Genomic DNA, 25,682 nt, shown 5'->3' with positions numbered 1-25,682 from the left:
CACCTGGAACGCATTATTCCTCCGACACCCCTAAACTCTTGCCCATCCTTGCGCTCCTATCTACCCTTCAGCTCTTACTTCACTGGTCACTTCCTCAAGGAAGCCTTCCAGAACTTCCCTGGCTAGGCCAGACCCCCTGATTTTATACAGCCATAACCTGAACCTATTATTTTGAAGTGATTGAAAGATGCACATTAAATTTATTTATGTGATTGAGTAATGCCAGTCACACCTCTAGACAGTAGCTCCATAAAGGGAGGAAAGAGAGCTGGTGTTTATTCACATGGTACCCCTGAGGCCCAGCACCGTGCTTGGCATAGAGTGGGTGTTCAGTAAATGTTGGCTGAATGAATGGATTTGGAGGGATAAGTTAGCCCCTTCTCTGCTCCTGCTCCTCTGATCTCCACTTTGGCATCACTTGCACTGCCCTCCACAGCCTCCTGGTCAGAGAAGAGAGAATAGGGTCATCAAACTGACCCTGTAAAGAACATTCCCTTCTCCAGGGCTCCTCCCTGGGCTGGGGCCCTGAAGCTGAGGGAGTGTCCTCTTGCCCCAGCCCTGCTCTGTCCCTGTGCAAGGCAGGCCCTTGTACAGTCTCTGGGCATAGTTGCTGGTATTGTCCACGGGTAGTCATTGTGGGCATTGTTCCTCAGCCTGCATGGGCCAGTCATTGCCCACAGTCTGGATTCGGGGAATGTGTCACTCATCCTGGCTGCTCCTCAGGCTGCCAAGGTTGAATAAGAAGAGAGGATAACTTCCTTTTTACTCAAGCCTGGATGCTTTACCTAGAGGTTCAAGTATTTGGTGGGATTCAGAAATGCATTAGACTCCAAAAGAAAAAGCATTCATTTATTCATTCAGTCAGTTATTTATTTGAGAAGTATTCAGCAACAACCTACTCTGCCAGGTATTTGCTAGGTACAGAGGCAAATAAAATAGAATGGTCTCTTTCCTCATAAATATACATTCATTCCAGCAAGGATGACCAACTAGTGAACCGGCAGGTATCATATATAGTGATCCTCTCAGTGGAAGGTACATCCTGGGTGCAATGGAAGCGTATAGGAAGATCTCCTCTCTATGGGGGCTTAAGGAGGACTCCTAGGGACAGCTAGTCCCAAAAAGAAGGGGTGGTGGGAATTGGCTTTAGTGAAAGCAGGGAGGGGAGGGGTGGGGTAGAAAGTCTTATGAGTGAAGGGGTCAGTATGCAAAGGCCTAAAGAGGATAAGAGCTCTTCCAATGACTGAAGACAGACGGAGAAATTTGGGGAGACAGAGGAGCTTGGAGAAGCCATAGGGGCAAACTTGGAAGGGCTTGTGCTTCATGCTAACGATTTCCACCGAGTTTCCCATGGGGGCTTAGGAAGGTATTAAGTACTGAAGTGTGTGGTCAGATTTGCATTTTCGATAGTATGTTGAGACTGGAATGCAGGGAGAGAGAGGGAGCCAGAGAGTGAATAAAAGCTAATTCCAGAATCAAGAGTATTTGGATATGGTATAGAGAGTCATGTCTACTAAGAAAACAGTTCTGTTTCATCCTGGATATAACACGGAATGGGCCAAGTAGCATTTACTGCCTTGATATTTGGAATGACAAGTAGTGCTTTCCTGGTTTTATGTAGGAACTCTGGGTCATGTGGGGACTGCATGCGGAAGTGGGACTGGAAACTGTAATCCTGCGCTGGCCTCCGTGTGGTAATTTCCAAATCACTTGAGAGGAGAGGACCTCAAAGTCATGCACTGCTATGTTCGTCCTAGAGAATGAGGCCAAATGGTGTGAGCTTGGTCACCATTTTTCCTTTGCACCGTCATCTTCCTTCTTTGTTCCTCACCCTTACCTGTCACTAGTCACAGAGTAAAAAAGATCTCGCTTCCCCTGCTGCACAGTGCCCAGCAGCGACCCCTGCCCTGCCTTCATCAACTTGCTCTGGAGTCTTTCTCCTTCAGTGTTCAGTCCTCTCCCTCCAACTGTAAACATGCTCAACAAACCTCCTCCTAAAAAGAATATCACTTGTCCAGTTCCTTCCCCCGTCATTCTCTCTTCCCATCTTGCTTTCAACAAACTCTTGAAATTTTAGAGTAATCATGTCTCTCTCTTTCCTCATCACTCAGCCACCAAGAACTTCTCATTCTCCAAAATATAACAACTTATTCCTGATACCTATCCATCTCTTTCTCTCTCCCTCTCCACCCTAATCAGATAAGACTGACCATTAGCTCCTTAAAACCTTCCCCTCTTGCCTTCTATCGCACTGAACTCTCCAGGTCCGGTAAATTCTACAGGTGGTCCCTCTTCCTCTTCCTCTCCAAGATTCTCTCTTGTTCCCAGTTTTCCCTTCCTGCTGTCCCTCAGCAGTCTCCCTCAGTGGTTTGTGCTGTCACTCCAGGGTGTATGGTTCCAAGCATACAACCTTAGCTCTCGAAGCCCAGAGTCTCATTTCCAGCCACTTGTACAACATCTCCAATAGGAGTTCCATCAGCTCCTCAAATTGAATTTTTACTAAACTGACATCACCTTTGTCCTTAGGAGCGGCTCCTCCTGACTTGCCACTTTCTAGAGATGGCGACAGCCAACTTCTAGTCACCCTGGCTCAGAATCCCTGAGTTTATCTTTGACTTCTGTCTCTTGTTGCCCGAGTATTGCTGGTGTCTGTTAAATCCGTTACCCTCTTCTCTATCCCCACCACCCCTACCTAAGTACAGATTTGGTGACCTCTTATATAATAATAATTATTATTGTTATAACAGCCGACAGTTATGTGTTTACCATCTGTCATCTGCCCTGTTGCAGAGTGCTTTGCATTGATTTTCCCATGTCCTCAGCATACCTGTATAATGTGGTTACTATTATACTATAAAAAAGAGCTTCCTAACTTCTTCCCAACTTCAACCTCCCCCTCCTTCAGTTATTTTAATGACTATTACAAGATTTCCCTCCTGAAACACCCTTATAAGCTTGTCGTTTTCCTACCCAAGAAACTTTGAGGGGCCTCCCGTTTTTTGCATCAGTCCAACTCCCTGTATTCCAGGCCCCCCGTGGCCTGGCTCACTGCTCCGTGTCTTGTCTCACTTTTTACAGTTCCCATGAGGGCACCTGAGTAAACTTGTCCTTTCCTCTCCTGTGCCTTTGTTCACAGTTTACCTTTCACCGAGAATCCTACCTGTTCTTCAACATTCAGTTCAAATGCCTCTTCCTGATGAGAAGGCTTCGTGGAGAAGCAGACCCTTCCTCTGAATTTTGATAACACAGCATCAGTTTTTCATGAGCCCTTATACTTATTGAAATGCAGTGGGTTTTTTTTTTTTATTTTTTGCATATGGCTTAGCTCTTGGATCAAGTGCTTTTTCTCTCTCCCATGCCGTGTGGCATGATTCCTGAAACACAGTGGGTATTCAATGAAAGAGGAAGGAGTGAATAAGTGAATAACCTACTTCACTTTCGAGGCAGGTGAAACACAGTCAAGAAAGGGGGTCTGTACCATTTATCATAAAAGAAGCCAGTGGTGGAGTCAGAAAATCAAGCCAGGAGCAGCAACGTGGCATAACAGAAGAAGCATTGAATTGGTGGTAAGAGGTTATATTTTAGTTTTTATCATTTCTGGCAACCACAGGCAAGACCCACTTCTGCTCTCTCAGCCTCAGATTCCTTATCTATCGAAACAGGTTATGTTGGATGTGCTGGCTTTTAAGCTACCTCCTTCACCTGACAATTCTGTATTCTGTGAATCTTGTACCACAACCTATAGATTGCCTCCTACTAAGAATGTGCTGATAGTATCTTTCATTTCGGAATGTTCCAGTGCAATTTGAAGCCCCCAGTTTGTCTGTTTTCACGTTGGGTCTGTAGAGGTCAACATGGCCAGCCAAGTTGGTTATCTGGATGTCTGGCCCACAAGGCACTCTCAGCTGATAAGTGCCCTGATGGCCCTAGGTTGGCACTCCTATGTGGAGTCACCACCCTTGAAACACTCCAGGGCATTCACTGAATCACTTGTAGTGCTCCAGGCCCCCCAGTGCTGCAGCCAGTCCTGTCTCAACTCCTGTGCTTCTGCCATTCCGCGTCCATCCAGGAAGGATGCGTTTAGAGCCATGTACACTCTGCTGAGAGTCTTGTGGAACCACTCTGCTCAGTGTGCTTTCCAGAGGTTCTGCCCACCCTCTCTACCATACCAGTGTACTCTCTCCCCCAGGAGACTGGAAGACTCATCTTGAGCCTGTGCCTTCCAGCCCCTCAGAAGGAACTAATGAGTGAGTCAACTTTGAGAGGAATTATTAGAGGAGTGGGGAGCGAGCACAGCTGCAAAGACTAGATCTTCTGGGAGTCCTAGGAGTCTGCTCCTGGCACTGTGTTGTGAAAGGAGGGCCCAGAGCACCCCTAGAGTTGATTGCCCAAGAGAATCCTCCAGCCATGTCTCAGAGAGATGACTTTGACTGCTTGCCAGAGTCCATTTGTTCTTCATTCAGCATTGATATGATTTAATTTCATATTTCAACATTTAAAAATTAAGAGAAATTAAATGGTATTAAAATAAATCAGGCTCCTAGAGAATGAGCTGAGGAGAAGGTACATAAAGACAGCTAATCGCCAGCTTCCCCTTGATGGGTAGGCAACAAGGCAGAGGGAGATCAGCCCTCTCTCCCTGTGTCACTCCTTCTTCACAACAAGAATTAAATGAGATCATGTGAGTGAGAAGGCCTTTGTAAACTGTAGTCCCATAGTATCATTTAATATCTGTTGAATGAATGATGCACCAAAAATGTTGGTTATCATCATACCACACACTGTGGAGGAAAAGTAAGGTGCCATGAGAGGGCTATGATGGAGAGAAGGAATTGGGTTTAGAAACAGCCTCACAACTCAACTGCCATCCAAATACTAGTGGTCCTGTTGGTTCTTTTGAGTGAACTAAATTGCCTGCTCTCTGAGGTCACTGGCTTTAGCCGTTTGCCTCTCTACCCCTAGGCTTCCCAGGAAGCTTGAAGTCTCCCCTCACAGGTGCATCTTTCCAAAATCACTTAATCCTGCAGATTTGGAATTGATCTACTTAACAAATACCAACACTCACACGACCAGGCTCCAGTCAAGGCTCTGAGAACACCATGATGAACAAAAACAACAAGTTTCCTGCTGCCATGGAGTTTATGATAAACCAGTGAACAAACAAAAACAGTGACGATTTCAGCAAGTGATATGTATATGCTGTAAAAAAAAAAAAGGAAAAGTGATGTAACAGAGAGTGCTTGGGGGCAGGCATAGGATCACCTTTAGATGAGGTGAGTGGGGAAGGCATCTGAGACCTGAATGAAATGAAAAGTGATCTATGGGGATCTTTAGGTTAAGGGTATTCCAAGAAGAGGGAACAGTAAATGCAAAGGTCCTAGGGCGGGTGCATCCTTGGTGTGTTCTAGAAACTTCAGAGAACTCCACCTTAGCTGGAGTGGAGGGCAGAGGCAGCAAAACAAAGTGGTGGGAGTTAAGGACAGTAAGTTAGAAGTCAGTAGGGGGAGAAGGGTTCTGCAGGAAGAGAAGGTTGCAAAGAATGGCATGATCTGTCCGATTTATATTTTTAAAAGACATTTTTGGCTATTTTTTGGAGATTAGACTGTAAGAGATGAGGAAAGATGGGCAGCTATTGCAGAAGGCCAAGCAAGAGATTCAGTATTGGATCTCCAGTAGCTAGAACAGAGTCTGACATGTATTTGGTGCTCAATGAATTTGAGAACACATCCAGGCAGAAATGATCTTCAAAGAACCTACAGCTGTGATAGGCATATAGTAAGTGCTTGACAAATACTTTTTTCATGAATCAATGAGCAGAATTAGGCTTTCTCATAGTCTCTCTAGGATTTGAGCTCATCTCAGTATTTCGGATCTTTTAAGAATACTGTCTTTTTCCTGCTAGCACTATTTTGCGTAGGGGCAGTGCGTTCTATGAGTTTATTTTCTTCTATGTGAAACTGCATTTTCGTTTGAAATAGACATGAGAAATCCAACCCACCACCTTCATGGTGCTCTCAGTCAGAGTTCATAATTCCCCAGAACTCTTTGCTCACATTTAGATACCGATCTTGTGTACTTTTCTATGCCCTCCTCCACGGCAGGGACCAGACCTGCTTCATCACTGCATCTCCAGAGCTTATCAGTCTGGACTATTGAATCGACAAATGGTTATTACCTTGACTAGACTGAGGAGCACTCTGCGGTGCTTTGGTTGACTTCCAGGACCTCCTGCTCCCTTCCTGGAGGGCACAGAACTCTCGTTGGCCTCATTTGTCTCACAGTTACAGGACGTCCCTAAAGCTAAACAGGTATCTAAGTTCGATGGTTTTGTGTTGATTCCTTCAGCTTCCAGTTCCTTGGGCCTGGAGATACCTGAATCAGGAGGAACTTGGCAGGGCCAGTGGGATGAAGAATGTGCCTTATGTGGTTTGGTCCTTGCTACCCTTCTTTATTCCTCTTTCACCATCATCTTCTGTTTCTAAGTGGTCCCAACATGTATTGATTCTCCTTTTGAAAGAGCTCTTAAATCCACACCTTCCTCAGCAGGCCTCTTCTCACTGCCTCTGTTCAGGTTCTGATCATGTCTTAGCCAAATGCCGAGAGACTCTCCAAACTCATCTTTCTATCTCTAGTCTTGTCCTGATTTCGTTCACCAGTTTCCACATCGTCATCACTCTAGGTTTCCTATCCAAAGGAAAACCAGTGATCTTGTCCCTCCTACAATCAAAAAACTTTCAGTGGTCCCTTATTGCCTCCAACATCATGCCCCAGTTCCTTAGCTAGGTGTCCAAGGCCTTTTATAAATTATTCCTCACTTACCTCTGCAGCTTCTCTCAAGTGCCCTGTCCGTCAGCCACACTGTTTACCCTTCTTTAATCAGACGTTGCTTATTCAGGCTGCCATGCTCTTCAGCACGGGCTTTGTCTTACGTTTGTTTGAGACACATTGGCTTCCACTCAGTTAACTCCTTTTCATTCTTCAAATCCTAGATCTCCAGTTGTCTGGTTCATGAAGCTGGCCCTGATGATCCCAGGCAGTATGAGACCTGCCTTCTTCTGTGCTCTCTTGGCACATCGCTCATGCTTCCAAATATAGTACTAATTTTGTTGTAATTGTTTGATTTTCTGTCACCGTTCTCCAGTGAAGTGTGTGCTTCTCAAGGGGGATTATATCTTGTTCATATTACTCAAATTTGAAAAAGCTTGCTCACAGCATCCCTGACAGATGGGATGCTCCATTTGAACACTGCCAAGAGTGGGAGAAATCACTGCATATTATGCCTTCTATTTTTGTACATTTATTTGCGTATCTATTCATTCAGTAAATATACGCTGAGCACCTACTCTTTGTCAGACACTGATATAGGTGCTAGGGACACGGAAAGACCAAACGGATAGAAATCCCTACCCTCTAAGAACTTTTATTCTGATTTTTTTGAGTGTGAAAAAAAATGAGTTGGGTACAAACAGAGTAACTTTTTCACCATAATTCAGTGAAAGTCAATCTGTGACGCATGGATGGGGTTTCATACAAATGCACACATCATGAATGAATGAGTGAATGAATGCATGAACAAATGAACGAACAAACAAAGAGGCCATGAGGAAGAATGTGGACAGGTCAGCCTAAGCTATCATCACTGAAAAGGAAAATAACTGGAAATATGTCTTGCTGCAAATGGATGAGTAGCGTCATTTTTCTGTGAAGATAAGGGAATCCTGGATCTTTTATATTTCCTTAGTAAAAGTGTAAAACCAAGCAGACAGCAGGTTTAGGGAGAGACAAAGGGAAAATCTACTTATGTGGGATAGGGAGTTGATGCTGACCATCCTTGGCAAGGTATGAAAGTAAGTGAGAGTCCTGGAGGGTGGGCTGTTTCTCCAGTGCATAGAAAGGCTTTGTGGTACCCATTTGTGAGTCAATTCATGATACACCAAGAGTCCTTCTCCTGGTCCAAAGAAAGTCCGTAATGAATGGAATCCCTGAGATGCAAGTATCATAGTCAGGCTGTGTTCTTTGTCTTCTATCCCAGGATTCTCAACCTTGGCTATACCTCAGAATCAACTAAGGAAATTTTAAAGATTTTATTTTTCCTTTTTCTCCCCAAAGCCCCTGGTACATAGTTGTATATTTTTAGTTCTGGGCCCTTCTAGTTGTGGCATATGGGATGCCACGCCAGCATGGCCTGATGAGTAGTGCCATGTCCGTGCTCAGGATTCGAACCAGCAAAACCCCGGGCCGCTGAAGCGGAGCACGCAAACTTAACCACTCGGCCATGGGGCCGGGCCCTCAACTAAGGAAATTTTAAAAACCTAAATATCTAGGCTCCACTTGCAGAGAATCCAAAACTTAGGTCTGGAGTAGGATCCAGGTGTCTGTTTTTTAGAGCTCCAAAGTTATTTTAATGCACAGCCCTCTCTAGTCCTAGTTCCATTACTGCCTCCAACTTAGGGGATGACTTAAATACAGATGTGGATCCAGCAGTGGGAGAAACAGAACTTAAATTGGCAAAGCCCTTCCTCTTCCTATCTCTCTGGCCCATTCTCATTGTTTGTGACTCCCCAGAGCCGTCAAGGACTTGCAGAGGGAAAAATCTGCTAGCTTCCACGGAGTCTGGTAAACCTTAGAATCATAGAATTAAGAAACCTTTGAATCATAGAATTTTAGAGGCAGAGAGGAGATCAGAGGTCAAGTCCAACCTCTTAGCCCTATCAATAGAGTTTCACTGAGTGTGACCACTCATTGTTCTAAAAAATAAAAGTAAACAAATGAAGTTTCCCTGTGTTGAATTGAAACCCCTAAGGGAGTTTCCATAAGAGTGTAGAAGATGGACATGTAAACAAATAAGCCCAGGTCAATGGGTCAAGTGCTTCAGTGGTGATCAAGGTGTTAGAGGAACACAGGGGAGGAAGTGACTCATTATGAAGGGAGGAGAAGGCATTGTCACGTGAGGCTTCCTAGAGGAGGTGGAGGTTTCTGGGGCTCTAGGTGCTGGACCTAAGGGCTCCATATTCCTCCCTACTCTTCCACCATCCCTTTCATCCCCTGGGGTTGAAAAGCAGATTTTGGCATTTGACATATCAAGTTTCATGGCCCAGCTGTGCCACATCCCTGGCTAGTGGACCTCGGGTGAATTACTAATCTTTCAGCCCAAGTCTCCTCTTTTCTAAAACAGATAACAACACCTGTCTCATTGTGGGGTCCTTGGGTTTTAAAAAGCAGCTATAAAAGTATCTAATGCAGTGCTGGCCGTAGAGCAGGTACTCAATGAAGAGATATGATTGGCGGTGTTGTCATTTTTTTAGGTCCTTGGTTTATATAAAGCATGAGGAGAGTGAGTCCAGTGCCCTGAACTCTCCAGTGGGCTTCCAATTCCTGTGTGGTAGTGCCTGGGAGAATGTCAGCAGGATTCCATGAAGTTGTATGGTTTGGATGTCATTAAGGGTTTGAGGGGCTTCAGGGAAGGCAAAATATGACAATTGCATGAGATTTGAGAAGCAAGAACAGTAAAATACCATATCACATACTCCTGCAAGATTCTCTATATCTTGAAGCCACACTGCATTGTAGCCACTGCCCACGTGGTTTGAGGCAGCTGTACAGGGACCAGTCTGAGAGCTTAGAGCAGAACTCGAAAAAGATGTTACTTCCCATGACATCATTGTAGTCAACTATTCCCATATTTACTTGTTTCTTTCTTCCCTCATCAGAAGACAAACTCGATAAGGTTGAGGATGTGGTGTGGCTTGTTCATGACTGTGCTCCCGATCACTAGCACAGTGCTTGGCCCAAAATGGGTATTCAAAGAGCAGTTCTTCAAAAAGTGGACTTGATCCAAGGTGCTTTTGGTAAATCCAGAAGGTAGGCTCTCCTTGGCTTCTTCCTGGGCCTCCTTTTCCTACCACCTTCCCTTAGCTTACTCTTGTATCCTCTGAGGTCAACTTGGGAACCTAGATTCCCTGCTAGGCTCTCAAACTGCTCTGGGCCAACCTAACTTAAATGTGTCCCTTCGCTTCTTTGCCTTTCGAGAGACAGAACTGCCTGTAATCAAGGCATCTTTGTCTCTCATAGACTATGGAGATCATCCAACCCAACGTGAATTTTCTGGATGGGGAAGCTAATGCCCTGAAAGGTTCAACGGACTCTTCAAAATCTCACAGCTCACTGAGGCACAGCTGGGAAGAAAGTTCTTGCCTCTTGCTTTCAAATTTGGGGCTCTTGCCCTGATCCAGGCTGCCTTGGAGTACATAGAGCCTCCAAGCTTGTGGTGAAGGCTACACATCCAGAAACACTCACCTTGCCCTCCCTGGGCCCTTGTTCAAAGGAGTCCCCAAACCCAGGGTACACCCCAAGCACAGTGGTTAACACCGTGTGCTCTGGAGTCATGCTGCCAGAACTCAAATGCTTATTTTTCTTTTTACTAAATGTGATCTTGGGCAAATCACATAATCTTTATGAGCTGAAATTTGCTTATCTGTAAAATGGGCACAATGATAATAGTACCTCCTTTACTATGAAGATTCAAAAAGATAATACTGCATGGAAAATAGCATCATTATGTTTTCCCCCTTGGATCCAGTTCCGGTTGTGACAATCAAACTACCTAAGCAGCGGAGGGCACATCTTTCCTACTCTTGAGAGTGCGGGGAATTGAGTTCCTGTGTTCTGGGGGAGCATTGCCACAGAGAGGACTCTGCCCTGGCTCTCACCCCCTGCAGGCAGAGGAAGCACAGGAGACGGTGCAGTGTTCTTGGACTCGGGCGACGTGTCGGATCCGGTGCAGCCTGGCTGCACCTGAAACTTTAATGTAAATTGGCTGTGATGCCTGTGTAGGGGCCCAGATTTAGAAGCAGAGCAGGACGACTCTACCCAGCCTGGTGACAGGCCTGGAGCAGTGTTCCCATTGGAGAAAGCAGAGGGCGTAGCAGGAGGGAGAATTTGCTCAGTCTGGCCTGGTGGCACTGTTTTATTAATGATCTGGAAGAGCAGAGGAACAGTAACTTTAATTAAATTTGCCAGTGATATTAAAAGATGTCAGGAGCTACTGCTGAGGACACAGACACCTTGCAGATGGCCCTGGGGGCGTTAGGAAAATAATCCAGGAAAGAAATGAGAGGCTGTGGGCTAAGCCAGGGCATCAGTTCAGCTGAGGAAGAGGAATGGGACAGAGGGTCATCATATGCAGAATATACCCTAGGCCCACCTCTTTGTCTGTGGCTCTTCTGTTTCTAGTAGATTTCTAACTGATCGTCCTGCTCTCGTCTTGTCCGTCTTACAGCCGTCCTAAACCTTTTAGCCAAATTGGTTTCTCTGAAATACAAATCAGACCGTGTCATTCTCCTGTTTGAAATCCTATCATTGGCTTTTCACTGCCCTTAGGATAAAATCCCGTCTTCTCAGCCTGGCATGTAAGACTTGCTGTGAATTGAGTCCTCCCTGTGTGTCCAGGCTTCTGGACATTCGTCTTCTGCCCCTCCTGCCTCACACTGATCTCCTTGTAATCCCATGCACACTGAGGGCTTTTCCATGTCTCCGTGTCTTTGCTTGGGCTGTTCTCTTTGACTTGAATGCCCTTCCCACTTTCTTTTCTTTTTTTTTTTTTTTTTTGACTAAAGCTCACTCATGCTTAAAGACTCATTTCAGGGATCACCTCCTTTAGAATGCCTTCCTGAATCCCCAAGCTGGCTCATTGCCTTCCTCGTGTTCCCACAACCTTCTGCCCTCACCTTCACTTATTATAGTAAAAGTTCCTATATGTGCAGCTGTCCACCTCTGCTAGATTGTACTTCTAGGGCAAACCCTGTGTTTTATTTTTCATTTTGCCCACCAGCATCTAGCACCAGGCCTGGCAACTCACAGGCTTTTGCTAATGTTTTTCAAACTGGACTGATGGGAAGGAGCGTCTTTGAGCGGAGACTGCATCAGGCAGGACTCCCTCAGTAAGCCTGGGGACTAGGCAACTCTACCAAATGGCTAGTCTCTCCTGTGACGGTGTGTGGGGCAGTCATATTGCTTCTAAATCCACAGGAGACTGGAAGCTGACTGAGGGTCATGGGTGTTCTACCACAAAGTGGGACATCTTAGTAAAACGGAGTGGTTAAAACCATAAATTTTTTGTCTTCTGTGTGAATTCCAGCTCTGCTACTTCCTTGCTTTATACTTGGAGTGAATGACTTTAACTAAGACTCAGTTTCCCAAAATGTAAAATAGGGATAAAAATAGTACTAATCTCATGGGGTTGTTATGAAGATTAAATGTGGAAGTACTTAACATTATGCACACAGCAAGCACTTATAACTGTTAATTACTATTATTAATATCTTTATTATTTGGGGTGGTTCTGAGGGTCTCGGGCTGAGTCATGTTCCTCAGTATGCTTTAGGACTGATTAAGAATCTTCTAGAATCACGTAAGATCATTTGGATCTCTAAGGGGCTGGAGTGGATCCCCAGGAGGTTGAACTCTGTCTCAGTTGGTGTCTAGGACTGGGGCAATGGCACAAAAAATGACCACTAGCTTGGTCACCAGAGGTGTCCCCAGTCTCTAACATCTCAGGCAGAAACCATTTCCTGGCAGGGCTGGAAAGAACAACTGGGACTTCCCACTTCATTCTCCACCTTCAATTCCAAAAACTTGGTGCAGGCCTTTACTAGCCACCTTCTTGCCTTATTTTCTTTCATCTTTTCTTCAGTTCATTTGTTTTCTAAGGGAACAGTCTTTCTAAACTGGCCTCTGATTCTGACCATGTGGTAGCAGATTCCCCATAAAAACATGTTGCCACAAGTGTTGGCGAGACTGAGGAGAACAAAGACCATGATCCTCCTTGATTCTCCTGGTGGGTAAAATAAGTAGGAGTCCTTGTCCCCCATTAATCAGGATAACTCTGCCACCGCAATATTCCATGTTCTTTGACTGCACAAGGCCAGCTCTCTTCGCTAACCCGTGGATAGCTCACCCCTTTGGGGTTGGCTAGCCCACACAGCTGACACCTCTTGTCACCATGTTGGCTCTTGATCAAAGAGCTGCTCCAGCTGTGCCCACATTCTGTCTCCTCCTGCATGAGGCTTATCAGAATCCACAACGTGTCGAGTTTTCAGAGGTCAAGGCAAAATGCCAAGATCCTTCTCTGTCTACATTTCTCCAGGGTGGGTGAATGCCAAACCTGTGAATGGGGTCACTGTGTACATCACAGACTATGAGAGCTTTTCCAGCCTTTGCGAATAGATGCTGGACATCTGCACCACCCTGCTCTTCCACAGTCAACCCTGTAACCGTTTCTGTTCTGAGGGAGGCCAAAGCCCCAAGCACTTGCTGTGATGACCCCCAGCAGTTGGATGAAAAAGGGGTGTGGACCTCAGCACTTGGCTGCCATTCTGGGGAATATGAAACCAAGTTAATCCACAGAACCCTTTGGGAGGAAGGCCTTCATGATTACAGTACACACCAGGGCATAACGTGTCCCAAAGGGAATTTCTCTTTGAGTACAAGCCTTGGGAATTTAAAGAGATCCTACATAGCCTCTAAAAATCTAATCAGGATTTGTCTATGAGATCTATGTATTTTTTTTCCCAAAACAAAAGTCTATAATTCAGATCATAATATGGCTTTAAAGAAGGCCGATGTCTGAGTGTATTAGTCTGCTCAGGCTGCCGTAACAAAACACCAGAGACTGAGTGGCTTAAACAATAGAAATTTATTTCTCACAGTTCTGGAGGCTGGGATGTCTAAGATCAAGGTGCTGGCTAATTTGGTTTCCATTGAGAGCTCTCTTCCTAGCTTGCAGATGGCTGTTTTTCTGCTGTGTCCTCACAGGTGGAGAGAGATCTCTCTTTCTCTTCCTCTTCTTATGAGGCCACCGATCCTATCAGATTAGGACACTACCCTTATGACTTCATTAAACCTTAATTACCCCCTAAGAGCCCTATCTCCCCATACAGTCACACTGGGGCTTCGAGCTTCAACAGCTTCAACATAAGAATTTTGGGGACACGCAGTTCAGTCCATAGCACTGAGGAAGCTTCCTTATTCCAAAAACATACATTTAATGAGCACCTACTAACTGACTACTTAGGACGCCATGATAAACAGAATAGACATAGTCTGTGCCTGTATGTCATTCATAGTTTAATGGATGGGTTAGACATTAATCATATAATCTTATAAATACACATGTAATTTCAAAGTTTTATAAATGCCATGAAGGAAAAGTAAAGAGTCTGTTAAGAGAACGTAACAAAGGGAGTGGACCATTTTTAGGGGTGAGGGAAAGTTTTTCTGAGAAAGTGATACTTAAGCTGAGATCTAAAGCCTTGTTAACAGTGGGGATACGAAGAAGAAACAGGCGTTTCAGGCATGCATGGATGATGTCATGTGCAAAGCTCCAGAGGTGGAAAATGACCTGGGGTCATCCAGGACCTGATATGAAGGCCATTGTTGCTGAAATGTAGTAAGAGAGAGAGTGGTAGGAGATGAAGGGGGAAGAGGAGGATGAAGGCGAGGCTTTGTAGGTCATAGTAAGCGTTCTCATCTTTATATTAAGAGCTTCAACTAGGGAAGTGATAGCGTAGGTTTGGGTTTTTAAAAAAAAGATGACTGTGTCTCTGTGAGGAAATAGAAAAGAGAACAGCAAGAGTTGAAGGGGCAAGTTTAGTTAGGAGGTTACTGCAGTAGATTCATCAGGTGTGGAGTCGTGGTGGCTTGGGCTATGATGGTGGTGGTAGAGACGGAGGGAGAGTTGATAGGATTTAGGGCTGGCTTAGATAAGGAACAGGAGGGAGAGGAAGGCTGGCAGACTAACACCCATTTTCTAACTTGAGGAACTGTGTAGATGGAGTGCTGTTTTCTGAGATGGGAAATAGTGGAGAAGGAAGAACAGATATGGAGGACCAGGACTTTAAATCCTGTAACTCTTGTACAGATGCAAATCAGCATTCCTCTGTTACTAAAAGCACCTCACATGGTTGTAGCAGAGGTGGAAAAATGGGCAAGTAGCTTTTTTTTCCCCAGCTATTGCTTGGTTGTTTACATTTTCATTTCATCTGAATGAGGCAATGAATAGAAAGATGAGTCTGTTAATTACAGTTGAGTTTCTTCCTATTCTTCTGAATTTGTGCTCACCTTTTAGTGGTTTGAGGCTAGCAGATGAGGCTGCATTTCACCCCCAAATCTTGTCTACAGTTTAAAAAAAATTCTGAGAACAACTTGCATGGTTATTAATAGTGATTTCTACCACTTGGCCCTTTCAGTGTTTGGGTTTGAAATTTGAGCAGCTAACGATCTTCATCTTCCTGTAACTGGATGCCTAAACTGTTTCATAAGCATGTTTTGCTGCAGCGCTAAGGGCTGCCATGGACTGGGTCTTGGGCACAGCTTACAGAGCCTCAGTTTAGCCACCCTGCAGGTAGCATTCACTAAAGAATCAACTCTCATGACTTCCCAAGCAATCTCAAAATTACAGCTTGCCTTCAGTGTTGCATTTTGGGAAGGAATTTTTCCTAAGCGGGCTCAATTGCACACGAAGCAAGGTGTTCTATTTTGGGGGATTAGCCCATGATAAAAGTTCAATTCAGTATGCACTCTTGCAAACCTGTGTTATGCAAGATTCTTGAGTATGATGACAGTGGGGTAAAGAAGGCTGAAAACCCTAGGAACAGTATAAGTAGTGATGAAGATTCATGTCATACTTGGCCTATGTTAAGTTGATTCTTGAGAACTCTCACAGATAGTGGGATTAGGAGACAGGACTAGAAGGGTATCACTTATGTTTCCATTACCAATATTCCCAGCTATTTTAAGCTATGTTTCAACTCAGTCTCCACCAGATGGTCCTGAGGACAGAGCAGCTATTCATGCCTCCCATTGACATCTATTTTTCCAAGTGAGAGACCGCCCCATATGTTAGTATAATATGTCACTCGAGGTGAAACATCAGTTTGTATTGGTGGGAACCTGCCATTTGCTGTCCCCGTTTTCCTCATGCCTTTTCCTTCCTCTCTGGTCTTTTCTAGGTCTCTGGCCTGTCAGGAGGACCATTGGTGCTGCAGTGGAAGCCGGGGGCTAAGTCTCGTGCATGGCGTGGTTAAGGTTACAGCCTCTCACCTCTGCCTTCCTCCATTTTGGGCTGATTACTTTTGTGCTCTTCTTGAATGGTCTTCGGGCAGAGGCTGGTGGCTCAGGGGATGTGCCCAGCACAGGGCAGAACAATGAGTCCTGTTCAGGGTCATCGGACTGCAAAGAGGGTGTCATCCTACCAATCTGGTACCCAGAGAACCCTTCCCTTGGGGACAAGATTGCCAGGGTCATTGTCTACTTTGTGGCCCTGATATACATGTTCCTTGGGGTGTCCATCATTGCTGACCGCTTCATGGCATCTATTGAAGTCATCACTTCTCAAGAGAGAGAGGTGACTATCAAAAAGCCCAATGGAGAGACCAGCACAACCACGATTCGGGTTTGGAACGAAACTGTCTCCAACCTGACCCTTATGGCCCTGGGTTCCTCTGCTCCTGAGATCCTCCTCTCTTTAATTGAGGTGTGTGGTCATGGGTTCATTGCTGGTGATCTGGGACCTTCCACCATTGTAGGTAGTGCAGCCTTCAACATGTTCATCATCATTGGCATCTGCGTCTATGTGATCCCCGATGGAGAGACTCGCAAGATCAAGCACCTACGAGTCTTCTTTGTCACTGCTGCTTGGAGCATCTTTGCCTACATCTGGCTCTATATGATCCTGGCAGTCTTCTCTCCTGGTGTGGTCCAGGTTTGGGAAGGCCTCCTCACTCTCTTCTTCTTTCCAGTGTGTGTCCTTCTGGCCTGGGTGGCAGATAAGCGACTGCTCTTCTACAAATACATGCACAAAAAGTACCGCACAGATAAACACCGAGGAATTATCATAGAGACAGAGGGTGACCACCCCAAGGGCATCGAGATGGATGGTAAAATGATGAATTCCCACTTCCTGGATGGGAACCTGGTGCCCATGGAAGGGAAGGAGGTGGATGAGTCCCGCAGGGAGATGATCCGGATTCTAAAGGATCTGAAGCAAAAATACCCAGAAAAGGACTTAGATCAGCTGGTAGAGATGGCCAATTACTATGCTCTTTCCCATCAACAGAAGAGCCGTGCCTTCTACCGGATCCAAGCCACCCGTATGATGACTGGCGCAGGCAACATCCTCAAGAAACATGCAGCAGAACAAGCCAAAAAGGCCTCCAGCATGAGCGAGGTGCACACCGATGAGCCTGAGGACTTTGTTTCCAAGGTCTTCTTTGATCCGTGCTCTTATCAGTGCCTGGAGAACTGTGGGGCTGTACTCCTGACAGTGGTGAGGAAAGGGGGGGACACGTCCAAGACCATGTATGTGGACTACAAAACAGAGGATGGTTCTGCCAATGCTGGGGCTGACTATGAGTTCACGGAGGGCACTGTGGTTCTGAAGCCAGGAGAGACCCAGAAGGAGTTCTCTGTGGGCATCATTGATGATGACATTTTTGAAGAGGATGAACACTTCTTTGTGAGGTTGAGCAATGTCCGCATGGAGGAGGAGCAGCCCGAGGAGGGGATGCCTCCAGCAGTACTCAATAGTCTTCCCTTGCCTCGGGCTGTCCTGGTGTCCCCTTGTGTGGCCACAGTCACTATCTTGGATGATGACCATGCAGGCATCTTCACTTTTGAATGTGACACTATTCATGTCAGTGAGAGCATTGGTGTCATGGAGGTCAAGGTTCTGCGGACATCAGGTGCCCGGGGCACAGTCATCGTCCCCTTTAGGACAGTAGAAGGGACAGCCAAGGGTGGTGGTGAGGATTTTGAAGACACATATGGGGACTTGGAGTTCAAGAATGATGAAACTGTGTAAGTAACCTTTCCACAGTCTATCCCCTCCATCCCTTCTATCCTTCGGTACCACTCTTTAAAACTTTTCCTTATGTTTGTGTTAATGTTAAACTTTGGTTCCATCACAGGTATGCAGGATCAGCAGACACTACTGGCAGATTCTGCTTCCAAACTCTCCTTCAATTTTCTCACTTTAAATTGTTTCTGGGCAAGGAATCCTGTGGCAGGATCTCAGGACCTAGAACATTTTGTCCACTGAGACTCAAAATGATGGCTGGTGGAGGTGCAGGGTGACAGAAGTTTTGATATGAGATTTTGGAGAATTCTTGTGACTAAGCAAGAGCTTGGAGACTGCTTGAGTCACTCCTCCCTCCTCTCCTCATGCCCTGGGCTTATATGAGCTTTGAAGCCAATCCTTTCCATTCTGAGAGAGTGATAACCCAATCAGGACATCCTCGAGAAAGCAAGTGGCATTGGCTTTTGTTCCCAGTACCATATTGCGGTTGTATTGTATAACCAGATTTCAGGCACCTCTTTTTCAATTTGGAAATTGAAAAATTGATTGAAACTTGGCACTCTCTTTAAATGCCCATAGGCTATTTTATGGTTCAAGGCTTGCCCAGTTAAGGTGAGATATGTGACTATGGCTTGGGTACTGGAAGTATCTTGGAGAAGCAGAGCTCCCAGAGCAGCAGCCACCTCTCTTTAGTCACAGGGCTAATCTCCAAAATCTGGCTAAGCAGGGAAGGAGAAGCCTCTTAGGAATTGTGGGAGGAAATACATCTTCTGTATGGTCATCTCTTTTCACAGTCCAGAATTTTCCTTAAATACTTCTCAGGTCGCTGCCTCATTTAGTCCTTTAGACACTGTGGGTATTGCCTTTCTATTACCTTTATCATTCTAGGGACTCTCCCCGTTGAGTCTTCTTGTACTGGATGTTCTCTCCTTTTCTCAGATGGATAGCTTTGGAGAAGAAAGCAGAAGGACTTTCCCCAGGATTTGCAGCTTATGAGAGGGCAGACTGTCCAGGGTGGCCAAGAAGGATGGGAATGAGAAAGGGGAACCTTGTCTCTGAATTCCTGCTCATGTCCACAAGCAATAAGCAGTAGCAGGAGAAGGTGTGGAGAACAACAGGGGTGTATAGGAATGGGGGTGGGGTGTCAAACTACTCCCAGGAGCATGCTCAAAACACTTGCAGTGGGAGATGAAAACATACAACTTCTAGAAGAGTGAAGGAAGGAACTCATGGAAAAGGGGGTCCATAGAACTGAGGGAGAGTTGTGACAAGTGCTTCTTCCAAGATTAGCCATGGACAGAGCTCAAAAGGGGTTGGGTTCTGTTGACAACAGAGCTTAGTGAGTCATACACGGGACTCTGCTCTTGTCCTTCCTCAATCCCTTCCTAATAATGTGACTTTGGGCAAGTCATTTAGTCTTAGCTCAAGAACTAAACTGCCTCATCGGTAAAGTGGGAATAACAATATTTTCCTTGCCTAGAGGCAAGGTTGGATCTTTTTGCAGTTCCTCCAAGCTCTAGGATTTTCTGAATGATAGACATAGGCCCTCAATGTAGGTCATATTTGCACTAGCCAAAGATGGAAACAGAGGATATTGTCTCCTGAAGTGTAATAGCCATTGACAAATTGATTTATTGGAGCTCTGTTTAATCATTTTTCTGGGAAGGATAACCATTTGTTAGCATAAGTAAAAACCTGTGCCTTCCAGAGAATACTATCCATTTATATGTGCTCTGGGGAGAGTATCTGTACATATCAATGAAGGACAGGCCCTTACTGGGAAGACAAACTCTGTGAAATTTCACATATGTTTGTGGTCGTGTTGGTTAGTGTCAGGCATTAAATGACATGCTAGTTTTTGCTTACCATGAAGATTTCTAGCCTAAACTCATAAAATGTTGGAGCCAGAAATGACCTTAGGATATCTGCTAGAGTAGCATTTCTCAAATTTTAATGTGCTATGACATAACATTAATTTGACAGACTCATGGTTCCTCTGATTCAGTACCTGTCTCTCAGAGGCACTGAAGGGTAGTCTTTGAGAAATTAGAGGCTTTCGTCCCAATTTCTTCATCCCATTAATAATCAGTTGTGTACCTAGGATCTCTGAATTTGACTAAACCTTTCTCAAACCCATTTGCATTTTCAACTTGTATATTATCTTGGTGTAAATGAGCCTCCCGAATTATCACTTGTGGGTGATATTGGTTCTAAACGTATATCAGCTTCCACAAGTTTGAGATTCTGGTCCAGGTATTCTAGGGTTTGCTGAACACGTATATATTTCCATCTATTCTTTTGCATTATTTTTTAGATTTCAGTGGACTTTAGACTACCCTTTTGTTCTTCTTCATCGCAGAAGAATGAGTCGAAAACCTGCTAGTCTCTCCTCGCATCCCAGCCCTACACTTGCTATTTTAATTGTGATTTCACCCCTGGAAGCAGTATGATGTAGCAGGGCTCTAAGTACTCTGGGTTAGGATTCTGGCTCGACTACTGATTTAACCATGTAGTTTGGGGAAATTTTATTAACTTAAGAGATTACTTCCTCATTGGTAAAATGGGGATAATAACATCTCTCTTGCGGGGCTATTATGATGATTCAAGATGTTGTGCACAATGTTCTTTGTACATGGTATGTGCTTAGTAAATGAGGCCATTAATAGGACTATCGAAGAATTAACAATATTCTTCCGAAGACATGGTTGAGGTGACCAGGTTACTGGAATTTCTATGAGACCCTAATTAATAAGGTTTTATTAATTTATTAATAACCAGCATGTTTTTTGCTTACCATGAAGACTTCTAGCCTAAACTCATAAAACATTGGAGCGAGAAATGACTTTAGGCTGTCTTCTAGAGTAGTGTGTCTCGAACTTTAGTGTGCTATAAACCATCCAGGGATTTTGATAAAATACAGATTATGATTCAGAAGGTCTAGAGTCGGGCTTGAGATTCTGCATTTTGAATAAGCTCCTGGTCCCAGGATCAGGTCCAACTTCAGGACCTGGTCCCAACCTAGAGTTGAAAGGCTCTCAAGCTCTTGAAAAACCATGAGACCTGGGAAGGAAAGTGGCTTTTCAAATGACTTGCTTAAGTGAATCATGAATGCTGGCTTTCCAGTTCCAAATTTCAACTCCAACTTAGCTAGAACCCAGCTCTTACCCTAAGACCCTGCTAATTACCATACTAATCTGGAAACTGAAATCGAAACCTTGTGTGATGCCTAGAACAGTTCTGCTTTCTAATCATTCTCTCTGAGTAGCTTCATTTACCTACCAAGCCTGGTGTGTTGTAAATTCTGCTCTCACTGTATTCCTCTAAATCAAATCAGGTTGAAGCCAGGCCTATGCTCTATCAATAATATTGGGTCCTTGAATTTGCTCTTTTGGATTTATGCTTGACTTCTTCAAAGGTGTGCTTAGCACCAAGGTAGTATAGAAAAACATGAACTTCGGAGTCTGACAGACAGATGTGAATCCATCACTCACCAGCTGTGTAACTTTGAACAAAGTCACTTCTCCTGAGTCCCAGATATTTTCTTAGAATGATAGGAATAATGATATCTATCCTGCAGGGATGTGATAAGTACTACACAAATATGAAGCAAATGCACCTTTAACACAGTGCCTGCTCATAGAAGACGGTCAGTCATTCAACAAACATTTATTAAGTACCTGCTACCTACTAGGTACGTTACTAGGTACTGGAGATAAAGAAATGAGTGAGACAAGCTGTCATTTTAGCTCTCAAGGATCTTATTCTCCAGAGGAAAGAATACAACATATGCAGACAAATCAAAACACATGGAAGAAGTGGTATGGCTGAGATAAGTTCAATAAAAGAGGTTTGAAAGCTCTTTGCTGTGTCTGTGATGCCACTGAAGTTTTTTAAGTAACCTTTGGTAAGGATGTAGTAGTGAAGTAGATGAAGTGGGTGGGGGTAGGTACATGATTACTTTAAACCCACGTTACGATAAACTCTTTTGACGTTCGAGAGGGATGCTATTGACATCTTCATGCTCTAGGAGAATCCTCTGCTTTGTGACTACCGCTTACAGGACACGATGAGAATTATGGCCTTTGAGGCTGCTGCAGATGTTAACAAAACCTCACAGAGATATGGGTGCTGCCAGCATGGTAATGTCAGTCACTAAACTCGTGACTGGCTCCTGTAACCCAGGCTCATGGCACATCTCTGCAAAATAGCAGATTATTGCAGCCCATGGACCTTTGGGGTCTCTGGGAAGAGAAAGCTGCAGATGTCAAATATGCAGATGCCAAGATCTACTGTCATTAAATAGCAAAGGCCGCCTTCAAAGAAGAATGGAATATTGGCTGTGCCACACATTTTCCAGCAAAATTAGGACGTTAAAGCTGGAAGGAATCTGATCTCCCATTTTTACAAATTATGAAGCTGAGATTCAGAAAGGGAAAGTGACTTGTCCAAGATCACAGAGCTGCATATGATAGAAAGTTAGGCTCGGAAAAGACTTTTTAGAGGGTACTGATTTAATGCCCCCCCTTCCTGGTTTGGACATTTCCATTTCATTTTTATCCAGCAGAAAAATGTTAACTTTGGAAAGAACATTGAAATTCTTGGGTGAAAGATGCTCCGGAAGTGCAACTCCGGGAATATTATGTGACTATAATGTCTTAATTAAGAATAGTAATAATAAATTATGGACTATTTTTAATCTCTCAGTTCACTTTGAGACTGTTCAGGAAGGAAAATATTGAGCCCATAGAAATTTTTTTAAAAAATCCTTTATCTTAATGATCTCTTGCTGACAAAAGGTGACAAGCATAGGCTGGGACATCTTTTAGGTAATGCTAGCACACTGCAGACTAGACCTTGTTCCATGAAATAATGAAATTTTTTCAAAATGATGCAGGCCATTCTCTTCCAGGGGTGCTTTCTCTGTAAAGTTTCAACCCCAAGGAATCTTTCCATCAAAATCTATAAAAATCTGGAGTGAGGGGCTGGCCCAGTGGCGTAGTGGTTAAGTTCATGCATTCTGCTTTGGCTGCCCAGGGTTCATCAGTTCAGATCCCAGGCGCAGACCTACACACTGCTCATCAAGCCATGCTGTGGCAGACGTCCCACATGTTATAAAATAGAGGAAGATGAGCGCAGATGTTAGCTCAAGGCCAGTCTTCCTCAACAAAAAGTGGAGGATTGGCAGCAGATGTTAGCTCAGGGCTAATCTTCCTAAAAAAAAGAAAAAACTAAAACTAAAAAAAAAAATCTGGAGTGATCCAGGACACAGTTTGCACGTTCTCTAATTTGAGTAAAACACAGTAGGCTTTTTTAGTTTTCCTTGGCTCAGCAAGGTGTTAGGATAGTCTCTTTCCAGCCACTAAGGGAGATTATTTGTCTTGAGAATGTCCTTTCTGTGATTGACAAAACTCACAAGCTGCAAGCTTCTTGAGAGGGGGTGTGGGGTGGAGGGAGTGATAATTGCCTCTTAGCTGGCATCCCTCCCTTTCTCTTTTCTTCCACCTTCAGTGCCTGCCTCCAGTAACAAGATCTCTCCCCAGCTTTAGGTAAACAGTCAGTCACCAGGTCTATGGCTTCATGGACCACAGTGGAGCTGTACACTTGTCTCAGATTTGTCCCGAAGAAGGGAATCCATATCTAATTATTGAATGGGGGTACTTAGCAGTACAGTGGAACATTTCAAGTAGGATTGTTCCCTCTTCTGCATCCAAAGGAGTAATTAAAGCCTATGTGGCCTTTTTCGCAGAAGCTTTGGATACTGTGCCCAGAAAGGCCCCACGTCCTGAAAATTTTTTTCTTTTCTTCTTAATTAGTGAAATTGTCAAAGATTATGTCAAAGAAGGACATATTCCAACCCTAGGATCCGTTAAGCACCCCAAGTCTGCTTAAACCTTACATGTCTGCAAAAATCTCCAGGACAGCAAGAGCCATGCTGGTGAATTTGGTTCAGGGTCTAAGGGTGCAGTATCCTCTGGCCACACTGGATCAGGCAGCACCCCTCTGCCTGACTTGGTCAAGGACCATTTGCGGCAGAGCTTCCAGAGTGCCGGCCCTGGTCTTCTCACCTTGGTCTGCCCTCCAGTATGAGAAAGCTCAGTGGTGCAGAGTTGGAGATTCCCACCTGGGAGAATGTCAGGTTGGTTTGAGGAGAAAGGCGTACTGTGATTGGAGATGATCACATGACTGGCCAAGTGGAAACAAAACAGTCTTATCCTCAAAGTAGGCTCTCCTGTGCACTGCTTGGAATGATGCTAGTTGGGGCTTCAGGTGATGATAATAAAAGGATGCCAATGGAGATCCTGCCAAGGACCTTGCTTATTTTATCTCAACTTTTCTGGCTTTTAAGGTCAAAGTTTCCTCATTCACTCACAAGAATGATGGAAAGGGATACTTGGGCAAAGCAAAGTGGGTAAGTGGGAACTCTTCCTTGTTGCCCAATCTTTCATGAACATCCCAGATGTATTTGGATGGTGCATGAGCACTCATTCCTTATCTACCCTTTGGCTGTGCCCTGTCAACTCAGTGAGGAAGATAGTAGAGATTAGAGCTGTGGTCTTCAGTTATTCAAGGTGTTATTTTCTTGTTGTTTTTTACAATAGAAACTAAGTGGTGCTTGCAGGACCCATCGGAAATCCTGGGATAGAGTCAGTCGTGTATAATTGATCGTTGGAGAAAGGGAACTCCTTGATCTACAAATAGAGCAAAGTCCCCATATTTAAATTCTGCCCAGTCCAGGAGCATTTTTCAGGAATCAGATACTTTGAGGATTTTGCTAAATGACCATGAAGGAAAACACTAGGTAAATATTCTCAGGTGACATGAAAGTTATCATTCATAGAAATAATATTCACATCTGTGCTGCCTACCAGGTACTCAAGTAGGAGATTACCTGGATACGGAGAGAAGTTAAAGTTGAAAGTGAAACTTATTCATTACGGAAAAATTTATTTTTCTGAAAACTGAGTCACCACTAGGTATGTGTATATATTTAAGCTCAGCTGTCAATGTGGCACCATCCTTACCTCTCGAGCTAAGGATCAGCATGCCTAGACACCGCCTGGTTAATCTGGCCTGCCTGAGCACAGTTCACTTATCACTGGATGGCTAGGGCTCATGAAGAATCGGTTATTTATGATACAGACAACACTGTGTTGTAGGTTCTTTAGTTGGTACTTTCAAAGTGAGTGACATCTTGATGGTAACTCAATACTCAGAATATGGCTGCAAAACAAATTGTGGATTATGGATGACTAATACTGCTGTTGCTTCCTAGTAGTCCATATTTTTCCAGAGCTCTAGGTCTTGATTTGTCTACCTTTTGGTTTTCTCCTTGTGTATCCCGTGTGCTTTCTCCTCGTGCCCTCCACTACCACCTGATCCTCTCTTTCTGAGCCGTGTGATGTAGGATATACTCTGCTACCATCACAGGGCTAGCCATGGCCCTGGCTGCAGTCTTCATATGTGTTCATTTTATTTCCCTGCTCATACCTTACTCCCTGCTTGTATACTCTTTTCTTACACTTGCTCTGTCTTCTAAACATCCTCTGCTGCAGCGTTTCTTTCTCTACTGTGGATGCTCCAGGCACTGAAGATGCTAGTGCTGTGGTTTCCACTCCTGCTTGCCCTCAGTGCCTTCCTCCTCGTCTCCTCTAGTCCTGTCTCCTCTTTTATTCTTTTTTTTAAATTTTTTTCCTTTTTCTCCCCAAAGCCCCCCAGTACATAGTTGTATATTCTTCGTTATGGGTCCTTCTAGTTGTGGCATGTGGGACGCTGCCTCAGCGTGGTTTGACAAGCAGTGCCATGTCCGTGCCCGGGATTCGAACCAACGAAA

The 25,682-nt window shown here is 44.5% G+C and overlaps 1 protein-coding gene across 10 annotated transcripts in view; it reads left to right on the top strand.

The window, feature by feature from the left end:
- The window catches only part of SLC8A3 (solute carrier family 8 member A3), a 139,683-nt gene that overhangs the window by 2,362 nt on the left and 111,639 nt on the right, over nucleotides 1–25,682 (top strand). For 7 of the 10 annotated variants that reach the window (XM_008537242.2, XM_008537243.2, XM_070594564.1 and 4 more), the window contains exon 2: nucleotides 16,008–17,853. In XM_008537242.2, coding sequence (XP_008535464.1) covers nucleotides 16,070–17,853 — 1,784 coding nt within the window. In that variant the 5' untranslated portion in view covers nucleotides 16,008–16,069. Of the gene's footprint in view, nucleotides 1–16,007; nucleotides 17,854–25,682 lie in introns of those variants that run through there. The other 3 variants (XM_070594567.1, XM_070594566.1, XM_008537244.2) reach the window with 3 other exon arrangements.

Source organism: Equus przewalskii, chromosome 25 (assembly GCF_037783145.1).
Source record: "Equus przewalskii isolate Varuska chromosome 25, EquPr2, whole genome shotgun sequence".
In the NCBI taxonomy this organism is placed as follows: Eukaryota; Metazoa; Chordata; class Mammalia; order Perissodactyla; family Equidae; genus Equus; species Equus przewalskii.
This window is presented reverse-complemented; position numbering and strand designations above follow the sequence as displayed.